A 12,500-nucleotide genomic window follows, 5' to 3' on the forward strand; every position below is an offset into this window, starting at 1 on the left:
AACCAACCAGCCAGCCAGTCAGTCAACCAGCCAGTGAACCAGTCAACCAGCCAATGAACCAGTCAGTCAGTCAACCAGCCAGTGAACCAGTCAGTCAGTCAGTGAACCAGTCAGTCAGTCAGTGAACCAGTCAGTCAGTGGACCACTCAGTCACTCAGGGAACCAGTCAGTCAGCCAGTGAACCAGTCAGTCACTCAGGGAACCAGTCAGTCAGTCACTCAGGGAACCAGTCAGTTAGTGGACCAGTCAGTCAGCTAGCCAGTCAACCAGCCAGTGAACCAGTCAACCAGCCAGTGAACCAGTCAGTCAGTCAGTGAACCAGTCAGCCAGCCAGTGAACCAGTCAGTCAGTGGACCAGTCAGTCAGTCAGTCAGTCAGGGAACCAGTCAGTTAGTGGACCATTCAGTCACCTAGCCAGTCAACCAGCCAGTCAGCTAATCAGTCCACCAAGCAGCCAGTCAGCCAGTTAGTCTGCCAGTCAGTCAGTGTTGAGTGAGAGAGCCAGTGCACTTTAAATGCGTTAAGTATTCAGCGCACGGTACCACAGATCAGCAGTGGAACAAAGGTTGTTCAGTTTGAAGCGCTGCTTGGCTCAATCATTTACGGATCCAATCGCCTCTCTAACCCACTCCCCTTCTCACTGGATATACACACAGTCAATAATGTGGCATGTATGTCTGTCTCTCTCTTGAAGGCCACCGTGAACACATTCATATGGTGTCAATGTCTAACATAGCTTTCTCTCTCTCTCTCTCTCTCTCTCTCTCTCTCTCTCTCTCTCTCTCTCTCTCTCTCTCTGTCAGTCTCTCATGCACTCTCTCTCATCTCTCACTCTCTAAATCGCTTTCTTTCCAAGAGAGAGGAAAGGCCTCTTTCAGTGTCTTATAAATGTTTATTTCCCCCAATTTCCATAGGCCTGAGGATGGTGGAATGTCAATTGAATGTCAATAGGCCTAGGGTGTCATGCCTCTCTCTTTCTCTCTCTCTCTCTCTCTCTCTCTGCATCACAGTTCACAGGTCTTATGAAATACAATCTTATAAAGAAAAGGATGGTGAAATACACATCCTAAAATAGAAAATGAAGGTGCTGATTAAAAACAGAATGGAGCGATAGAGGAATGCGTGGCGTGCACACAGAGCACTGCTGCTCCCTAGTGCTTTATTCCAGCTCCTAAATCATTTAGAGTCATTTCCCAAACAACTATATCTACTGATGGACTACACTATAGAGGTCTACCTTTCCATGGCTGTCAGTGTGACATGACGTGTTGCTTCCCTTCCAGAACAAACACCAGCGAACAGAGCTCAGTTACCTAGTGGACAGACCAAGGAGAGTGAACAGGTAAATAACATCCAACAGCTGTGTGTGTGTGTGTGTGTGTGTGTGTGTGTGTGTGTGTGTGTGTGTGTGTGTGTGTGTGTGTGTGTGTGTGTGTGTGCCAAATATCCAATATAGGAATGCCAGTAGCATCCCCAAATATGCTGCTACATCAATACCGTTCAGTATGACTCATATATCTACATAATTACCATTCATTATGCCTCTTATATCGACATCAATACTGTTCAGTATGACTCATATATCTACATCATTACCATTCAGAATGACTCATATATCTACATCATTACCATTCAGTATGACTCATATCTACATCATTACCATTCAGTATGACTCATATCTACATCATTACCATTCAGTGTGACTCATATATCTACATCATTACCATTCAGTGTGACTCATATATCTACATCATTACCATTCAGTATGACTCATATCTACATCAATATCATGCAGTATGAGTCATAAATCTACATCATTACCATTCGGGATGACTCATATCTACATCATTACCATTCATTATGCCTCTTATATCTACATCATTACCATTCAGTATGACTCATATATCTACATCATTACCATTCGGGATGACTCATATCTACATCATTACCATTCGGGATGACTCATATCTACATCATTAGCATTCGGTATGACTCATATCTACATCATTACTATTCAGTATGACTTATATATCTACATCATTACCATTAGGTATGACTCATATCTACATCATTACCATGCAGTATGACTCATATATCTACATCATTACCATTCCGTATGACTCATATCTACATCATTACCATGCAGTATGACTCATATATCTACATCATTACCATTCGGGATGACTCATATCTACATCATTACCATTCGGGATGACTCATATCTACATCATTACCATTCGGGATGACTCATATCTACATCATTACCATTCGGTATGACTCATATCTACATCATTACTATTCAGTATGACTCATATATCTACATCATTACCATTCATTATGCCTCTTATATCTACATCATTACCATTCAGTATGACTCATATATCTACATCATTACCATTCGGTGTGACTCATATCTACATCATTACCATGCAGTATACCTCATATCTATGGGCCTAAATCCAACACCGTTCCAAAGCTACATTCAATAGAACCAGATAACTAGAACTCATTCACTATGGCAGAGATATATAATATTGTCCAAATGTCTATAACATTCTATATGGCTACTCTACACAACCTGTATAACATTCTATATGGCTACTCTACACAACCTGTATAACATTCTATATGGCTACTCTACACAACCTGTATACAGTGAGGGAAAAAAGTATTTGATTCCCTGCTGATTTTGTACGTTTGCCCACTGACAAAGAAGTTATCAGTCTATAATTTTAATGGTAGGTTTATTTGAACAGTGAGAGACAGAATAACAACAAAAAAATCCAGAAAAACACATGTCAAAAATGTTATAAATTGATTTGCATTTTAATGAGGGAAATAAGTATTTGACCCCCTCTCAATCAGAAAGATTTCTGGATCCCAGGTGTCTTTTATACAGGTAACGAGCTGAGATTAGGAGCACACTCTTAAAGGGAGTGCTCCTAATCTCAGCTTGTTACCTGTATAAAAGACACCTGTCCACAGAAGCAATCAATCAATCAGATTCCAAACTATCCCCCATGGCCAAGACCAAAGAGCTCTCCAAGGATGTCAGGGACAAGATTGTAGACCTACACAAGGCTGGAATGGGCTACAAGACCATGACCAAGCAGCTTGGTGAGAAGGTGACAACAGTTGGTGTGATTATTCGCAAATGGAAGAAACACAAAATAACTGTCAATCTCCCTCGGCCTGGGGCTCCATGCAAGATCTCACCTCGTGGAGTTGCAATGATCATGAGAACGGTGAGGAATCAGCCCAGAACTACACGGGAGGATCTTGTCAATGATTTCAAGGCAGCTGGGACCATAGTCACCAAGAAAACAATTGGTAATACACTACGCCGTGAAGGACTGAAATCCTGCAGCGCCCGCAAGGTCCCCCTGCTCAAGAAAGCACATATACATGCCCGTCTGAAGTTTACCAATGAACATCTGAATGATTCAGAGGACAACTGGGTGAAAGTGTTGTGGTCAGATGAGACCAAAATGGAGCTCTTTGGCATCAACTCAACTCGCCGTGTTTGGAGGAGGAGGAATGCTGCCTATGACCCCAAGAACACCATCCCCACCGTCAAACATGGAGGTGGAAACATTATGCTTTGGGGGTGTTTTTCTGCTAAGGGGACAGGACAACTTCACCGCATCAAAGGGACGATGGACGGGGCCATGTACCGTCAAATCTTGGGTGAGAACCTCCTTCCCTCAGCCAGGGCATTGAAAATGGGTCGTGGATGAGTATTCCAGCATGACAATGACCCAAAACACACAGCCAAATCAACAAAGGAGTGGCTCAAGAAGAAGCACATTAAGGTCCTGGAGTGGCCTAGCCAGTGTTCAGACCTTAATCCCATAAAAAATCTGTGGAGGGAGCTGAAGGTTCGAGTTGCCAAACGTCAGCCTCGAAACCTTAGTGACTTGGAGAAGATCTGCAAAGAGGAGTGGGACAAAATCCCTCCTGAGATGTGTGCAAACCTGGTGGCCAACAACAAGAAATGTCTGACCTCTGTGATTGCCAACAAGGGTTTTGCCACCAAGTATTAAGTCATGTTTTGCAGAGGGGTCAAATACTTATTACCCTCATTAAAATGCAAATCATTATATAACATTTTTGACATGCGTTTTTGTGGATTTTTTTGTTGTTATTCTGTCTCACACTGTTCAAATAAACCTACCATTAAAATTATAGACTGATCATTTCTTTGTCAGTGGGCAAATGTACAAAATCAGCAGGGGATCAAATTATTTTTTCCCCTCACTGTATCTACAACATTCTATATGGCTACTCTACACAACCTGTATAACATTCTATATGGCTACTCTACACAACCTGTATTACATTCTATATGGCTACTCTACACAACCTGTATAACATTCTATATGGCTACTCTACACAACCTGTATAACATTCTATATGGCTACTCTACACAACCTGTATAACATTCTATATGGCTACTCTACACAACCTGTATAACATTCTATATGGCTACTCTACACAACCTGTATAACATTCTATATGGCTACTCTACACAACCTGTATAACATTCTATATGGCTACTCTACACAACCTGTATAACATTCTATATGGCTACTCTACACAACCTGTATAACATTCTATATGGCTACTCTACACAACCTGTATTACATTCTATATGGCTACTCTACACAACCTGTATAACATTCTATATGGCTACTCTACACAACCTGTATAACATTCTATATGGCTACTCTACACAACCTGTATAACATTCTATATGGCTACTCTACACAACCTGTATAACATTCTATATGGCTACTCTACACAACCTGTATAACATTCTATATGGCTACTCTACACAACCTGTATAACATTCTATATGGCTACTCTACACAACCTGTATAACATTCTATATGGCTACTCTACACAACCTGTATAACATTCTATATGGCTACTCTACACAACCTGTATAACATTCTATATGGCTACTCTACACAACCTGTATAACATTCTATATGGCTACTCTACACAACCTGTATAACATTCTATATGGCTACTAAACACAACCTGTATAACATCCTATATGGCTACTCTACACAACCTGTATAACATTCTATATGGCTACTCTACACAACCTGTATAACATTCTATATGGCTACTCTACACAACCTGTATTACATTCTATATGGCTACTCTACACAACCTGTATTACATTCTATATGGCTACTCTACACAACCTGTATAACATTCTATATGGCTACTCTACACAACCTGTATAACATTCTATATGGCTACTCTACACAACCTGTATAACATTCTATATGGCTACTAAACACAACCTGTATAACATTCTATATGGCTACTCTACACAACCTGTATATTTATGACGTTCAACATTCAACCATTAGATGGTTACCAACTATGTAGACTTTTCCTCATTCCATTCATGTTATCACATCCAAATATATCCATTGATTTCCTATGCCAGTCAGACAGTCACTGCCAACATCATGGCCATCTTTTCAGTGACATTAGACACTTCCATATCCATAGGGCTATCACTTAGTATTCCGCTCAGAAGTCGTCATCATGACCACTGCACTTCCATATGCACTCAAAATACCAGTCAGCGCACGGCTAAAATGGCACCCTATTCCCAATGTAGTGCACTACTTTTGACTACTTTAGGGTGCCATTTGTGACAAATACCATAGACATGCAATATGCCGGTCAGGCTCGTCATCGTCATCATTCCCAACATATAACACTCTGATCCAATTTGGTCTGAGTCCCGTAACGGACGAGGCGGGGGCATTACACAGCCATGCCGGAATTCATTACACGTCAAGTGAAACATCCAATTTAGACACTTGAAGGCCACCGTGAATGCATTAATATGGTGTCAATTTCTAATGAATCTCCTCTCTCTCTCTCCCTCTCTCTCTCCATCTCTCCCCTCTGTCTCCCTCTTCATGTCTCCACTCTCTCTACCTCTTCATCTCTCCCTACTCTCTCCCCTCAATGTTATTCTCTTCTCCTACTACCCCCCCCCCATGTGTCTCCCCCCCTCCCTCTTTCCCTCCCTCCAGTTCTGCGTTCCAAGAAGCAGACATCGTGAGTTCTAAAGACAGCGGTCACGGGGACAGCGAGCAGGGAGACAGTGATCACGACGCCACCAACCGGGGTCATGCCGGTGAGTCCTGCCATAATTACCCCGGCTAAAGATCTCCGTAATGGGGGAGGATAATGCCCGAGTCTCAGTGCTTCGGTGGCCATGCAGAACGGTGATTTTTAATTTCCTTCATTTGGGTGCAGCAGCGGGGTCTGCCGGCCGCTGGTGGGAAAGCCTGAATATAAATCAGAGAGAAGGTGTTGATTATGTTTCACACCGGATGTTACCGGGCGGATGAGAGGAAGCTACTGTGGATTATTTACCCCCTTTCTCTCCCTGTCTCTCTCTCTCTCTCTCTCTCTCTCTCTCTCTCTCTCTCTCTCTCTCTCTCTGTGTATTTTCTCCCCTTTCTCTGGCCCTGTCCCACCGCGGCCGGTGGTGCTGAAAGAACAGCACATTGAAAGGGGAGTGTTGTAGTTAATGTTGGTGTGTTTTTTTTGCAAATCAACGAGGCAGCAGGTGAATGAATTAAATCATTATTCTGCATCATCTTAATCAGATGTCTGTTGTGTTGTTTGTTGTGTTGTTTGTTGTGTTGTTTGGGTGGCAACGTGGTGAGAGCAAAGGCCTTTGTTTCTAGTAAGTTGATATGATGACAGGATTGGCTTGGTATGGTCTTCATGACGGCAATGGCCCAACCCCAGAACGATTGGATAACTACAGCGCATCATTTCTACACACACACACACACACACACACACACACACACACACACACACACACACACACACACACAAACAGGGCCGAGTTACAGGCAGATTGTGTCCAGATTGTGTCCAGTTGTCCATGGTTTATATAGGCCGATATTCTGTTTTATTTCTGTTCTGGACGTGTATTTGATTTTCACCTGTTTATTGATTAGAGTGGAGCCAGACAATGCCAGGACAGTATCACAATCCAATTTGGAATTGATTTGACCTTTACTTGACCTTTACTTTAACGTTACCGTAACACAAACGTCTAGACAATCTGGCTGCCAAATATCATGTCAATGTGGCGTTGGAATACAAAATGGAATATGGTTCGTGCCGTGCGTAGGTTATCAGATGGCTTGGACGGTCCTCAGTGTGTGTGTGTGTGTGTGTGTGTGTGTGTGTGTGTGTGTGTGTGTGTGTGTGTGTGTGTGTGTGTGTGTGTGTGTGTGTGTGTGTGTGTGTGTGTGTGTGTGTGTGTGTGTGTGTTGTGTGTGTGGCTGAACATTTGTTCCTCAGTTCTATTTTAGATGGTAACAGCTTAGTTCTCAATAGGAGGGCCTCGACACACTTATTTTTTGAAAGGAGAGGCACTTGTTTTTCACAAGCTGTTGTAGTAGCAGGTGTTTGTGTGTCTCTGTGTGTGTGTGTCTGTGTGTGTGTGTGTGTGTGTCTGTGTGTGTGTCTGTGTGTCTGTCTGTCTGTCTGTCTGTCTGTGTGTGTGTGTGTGTGTGTGTGTGTGTGTGTGTGTGCGTGATGCAGAAAAGGTGGTAATGTTTGTAGTGAAAGAGAGTACCGCAGGGAGGTTTATAGGATGTTATATTTAGAGAGAGTGAAAGAGAGAGAGATAATTATCTTTATTTAAATATTTGCACATCATTGCAACACTGTATATATACATATAATGACATTTGAAATGTCTTTATTCTTTTGGAACTTTTATAAGTCTGATGTTTACTCTACATTTTTATTGTTTAGTATCTACTTCACATGCTTTGGAAATGTAAACATGTTTCCCATGCCAATAAAGCCCTTGAATTGAAAGAGAGAGAGCGTGAGAGAGGAGAGCGCCAGAGAGAGAGCGAGAGAGAGATTAAATAAAGGTACAATTTAAAATAATAATCAAGAAGAAGTAGTAGGAAAATGTTGGCAAGCTTCCAGACTACTGTAGGCGTGTAAGTGGTCTCTGATTCCTGGTTGGTTGTGTGTGATATTAGTGCCTCTACCTTGCTCTCAGGTGGGATGTGTTTATATCAAGTATTTTCAGAGCGTGGGTGTATGTGGGTCTCTGTGGGTGCATGTGGGTGTATGTGGGTCTATATGGGTGCATGTGTGCTGCTGTGTGTGTTTGTGCATGCTCGTGCATGTGTGTGTGTCTGTGTGTGTGTGTGTGTGTCCGTAAGCAAGTCTCATCTTTCATTCTGTCTCTTGAACACACTAGCTCTCTGTAACACTCCACTGATCACTAATTCATTTCCGGAGGAACCTTTGCATAGCAATTATCAAACGAAGGTTAGTACTGTAGCACCTCCACCTATAATGCTGCAGTCAAGCTGCCATCCTGGGGACACAACACCTTCCACACACCTATGGATATATAAGCAACGGTCGCCATTTTGGATCAGAATACACTACAGTACCATCACTTAATGTGGTAAAACATTGTATTCACCTGATTCTACAACCCCTAACTAAACCTACCCATTTTAAAACAATTATGTTGACACTATGTGGCACTATTAGTTGGAATAGCTTCCATTGACTATACTTCTAGCTAATATCCTGTTTTATAAATACTTGTTTTGACTTTGAGTTGGAATACCACCATGCATCAACTGATAACCCCGAACCTCACTCCAAGCAGACCTATTCTAAAGTCATGATTTGAATTAGGTGAATGTTTTTCTCATTAGCTGGGACGTTGTCACCCTAATCAGAGCTGACAGGGTAGATCATGAGGAAAACAAGAAGGGGGCCGTTGAGATGGACAGAATGAAGGAAAAAAGAGAGAGGGAGATGGAGAGAATGAAGGATAAGAAAAAGAGAGATGGAGAGACAGATTAAATATTAATAGGAGACGGAGGAGAAAGAGATGAGAGGACCTGAGAGACGAGCTATGAGGTAGCTGGTCCCAAACAGCTCCCTATTCCCTATATAGTGCACTACGTTTGACCGGAGGCCATAAGGTTACCCATTTGGCTCTGGTCAAAAGTAGTGCCCTATATAGGGAATTAGCAAGGTGTTTGGGCTGCGTCCCAGGGATTTTTTTAACAATCATTATCTTGACGTTTGTGTTGTCGTGAACAACAGGCGTGACAAATGACTGAATGAAATATCCACAGCGACTGCAATAGATTGGTGATTACGAATTAGTGACGCCTGCCGAGTTGACTTAAGTGTGTGTATGTGTGTGTGTCGAGTCAGATTGTGTGTGTGTGTGTGTGTGTGTGTGTGTGTGTGTGTGTGTGTGTGTGTGTGTGTGTGTGTGTGTTGTTAGTCTCGTCTGAGGTGAGCTGTAAGTAGAATTTAACACAGTCCGTTTTAAAACTGTGGCAGCTATATGACCAAATGACCCTGTTACAGGAAGAGTTGTTCGCTTGTCTAGAGTTCTGGAGCACCTCATTACGTCTGGAGACGTGTTATTAAATGATCTTATCGTAACACTAACGTCAGCAGGAAGGTTCTTCACAAATGGCTTATCAATGAGCAGTTATTACTAAAGCTAATTATTAAAAAATGGAAGCAAATCATTGCCAACTCTGATTCAGAGCTGAAGTACCATGGTCTCCCTTTCTCCCTTCCCCCCTCCTTCCCACCTTCTCTCCCTCCCTCCCTCCTCCCTCCCTCCCTCCCTCCCTCCCTCCCTCCCTCCCTCCCACCCTCCCCCCCCTCCCTCCCTCACTCCCTCCCTCCCTCCCTCCCACCCACCCTCCCCCCTCCCACCCACCCTCCCTCCCTCCCTCCCCCCTCCCCCCTCCCTCCCTCCCTCCCCCCCTCCCTCCCCCCCTCCCCCCTCCCTCCCTCCCTCCCCCCCCCTCCCTCCCCCCCTCCCACCCTCCCTCCCCCCCCCCTCCCTCCCCCCCTCCCCCCCTCCCTCCCTCCCTCCCCCCCTCCCCCTCCCCCTCCCTCCCTCCTCAGTCGTTCTACTAAACAGCTTTGACTGAGCCACTACAGCCAAGTCAGCTATTACTTCAAACAACTCTGAAGGAGGGAAGAGAAGGAGGCGGGATGGAAGACGAGATGTATTTTTAAAGTACTCAGTATAACAGGGTCTGGATGGCTGCGTCTGACATAGCTCCCTATTCCCTACATAGTGCACTACAGGACCCTATGGGCTCTGGTCTAAAGTAGTGCACTGCTCAAGGAACGGTGTGTCATTTGGGATGTAGTGAAGGTATTTTTCCGTCAGCCAAGACCGAAACGAGCCAATAACACATCTTCACCTCTCTCCAGCACCCTGTGAGAGGGACTAGTCTACTGACTCGCTAGCAACGTACATAGCAACAACATCCGCCGCTGGGTACAAGCCAAAAGTTAACAGCGTCAGCAACGGTCATTTTAACCATGACGATATAACGTGTGACTGCTGGAAATGATAATGTGACATCACCAACACATGGCATCTTCTATCTGCTCCATAGATTTAGGGTTGCCATACATTGCTAGCTATGGGGTCATGTGTTCTATCTGCTCCATAGATTTAGGGTTGCCATATGTTGCTTGCTATGGGGTTATAATGATCAATTAGCCTTTTAAAATGATAAACTTGGATTAGCTAACACAATGTGCCATTGGAACACAGGAGTGATGGTTGCTGATAATGGGTCCCTGTACGCCTATGTAGATATTCCATAAAAAAAATCAGCCGTTTCCAGTTACAATAGTCATTTACAACATTAACAGTGTCTACACTGTATTTCTGATCAATTTGATGTTATTTTAAAGGACAGAAAAAGGTGCTTTTCTTTATAAAACAAGGACATTTCTAAGTGACCCCAAACTTTTCAACGATAGTGTATATCTCTCTCTCTCCCTCTCTCCCTCCCTCTCTAACTATATCCCTCTTTCTAAACATCTATCCCTCTCTCTCTACCTCTATACATCTATCCCTCTCTCTCTACCTCTATACATCTATCCCTCTCTCTCTACCTCTATACATCTATCCCTCTCTCTCTACCTCTATACATCTATCCCTCTCTCTCTACCTCTATACATCTATCCCTCTCTCTCTACCTCTATACATCTATCCCTCTCTCTCTACCTCTATACATCTATCCCTCTCTCTCTACCTCTATACATCTATCCCTCTCTCTCTACCTCTATCCCTCTCTACCTCTATACATCTATACATCTATCCCTCTCTCTCTCTACCTCTATACATCTATCCCTCTCTCTCTACCTCTATACATCTATCCCTCTCTCTCTACCTCTATACATCTATCCCTCTCTCTCTACCTCTATACATCTATCCCTCTCTCTCTACCTCTATAAATCTATCCCTCTCTCTCTACCTCTATACATCTATCCCTCTCTCTCTCTACCTCTATACATCTATCCCTCTCTCTCTACCTCTATACATCTATCCCTCTCTCTCTACCTCTATACATCTATCCCTCTCTCTCTACCTCTATACATCTATCCCTCTCTCTCTACCTCTATACATCTATCCCTCTCTACCTCTATACATCTATCCCTCTCTACCTCTATACATCTATCCCTCTCTCTCTACCTCTATACATCTATCCCTCTCTCTCTACCTCTATACATCTATCCCTCTCTCTACCTCTATACATCTATCCCTCTCTCTCTCTACCTCTATACATCTATCCCTCCCTCTCTACCTCTATACATCTATCCCTCTCTCTCTACCTCTATACATCTATCCCTCTCTACCTCTATACATCTATCCCTCTCTACCTCTATACATCTATCCCTCTCTCTCTACCTCTATACATCTATCCCTCTCTCTCTACCTCTATCCATCTATCCGCTCTCTCTACTCTACATCTATCCCTCTCTCTCTAACCTCTATACATCTATCCCTCTCTCTCTACCTCTATACATCTATCCCCCTCTCTCTCTACCTCTATACATCTATCCCTCTCTCTCTACCTCTATACATCTATCCCTCTCTCTCTACCTCTATACATCTATCCCTCTCTCTCTACCTCTATACATCTATCCCTCTCTCTCTCTATCTGACCTCTAACCCTATCATCTATCCCGCTCTCTCTCTACCTCTATACATCTATCCCTCTCTCTCTGACCTCTATACATCTATCCCTCTCTCTCTACCTCTATAACATCTATCCCTCTCTCCTCTACCTCTATACATCTATCCCTCTCTCTCATACCTCTATACATCTATCCCTCTCATCTCTACCTCTATAACATCCATCCCTCTCTACTCATAACCTCTATACATCTATCCTCTCTCTCTAACCTCTATCACATGCTATCCTCTACTCTCTCTACCTCTATACATCTATCCCTCTCTCTACCTCTATACATCTATCCCTCTCCTCTCTACCTCTATACCTCTATCATCCTCCCTCTCTTCTCACCTCTATACATCTATCCCCTCTCTCTCTACCTCTATACATCAATCCCTCTCTCTACCTCTTATACATCTATCCCTCTCTCTCTACCTCTAACATCTA

General features: G+C 43.4%; 1 protein-coding gene across 4 annotated transcripts in view; it reads left to right on the plus strand.

The window, feature by feature from the left end:
- The window catches only part of LOC115202488 (protocadherin-10), a 29,393-nt gene that overhangs the window by 7,007 nt on the left and 9,886 nt on the right, over positions 1–12,500 (plus strand). For all 4 annotated transcript variants that reach the window (XM_029766647.1, XM_029766646.1, XM_029766648.1 and 1 more), the window contains exons 2-3: positions 1,284–1,342; positions 6,066–6,169. In XM_029766647.1, coding sequence (XP_029622507.1) covers positions 1,284–1,342; positions 6,066–6,169 — 163 coding nt within the window. The remainder of the gene's footprint in view (positions 1–1,283; positions 1,343–6,065; positions 6,170–12,500) is intronic.

Source organism: Salmo trutta, chromosome 11, assembly GCF_901001165.1.
Source record: "Salmo trutta chromosome 11, fSalTru1.1, whole genome shotgun sequence".
Taxonomy (NCBI): domain Eukaryota; kingdom Metazoa; phylum Chordata; class Actinopteri; order Salmoniformes; family Salmonidae; genus Salmo; species Salmo trutta.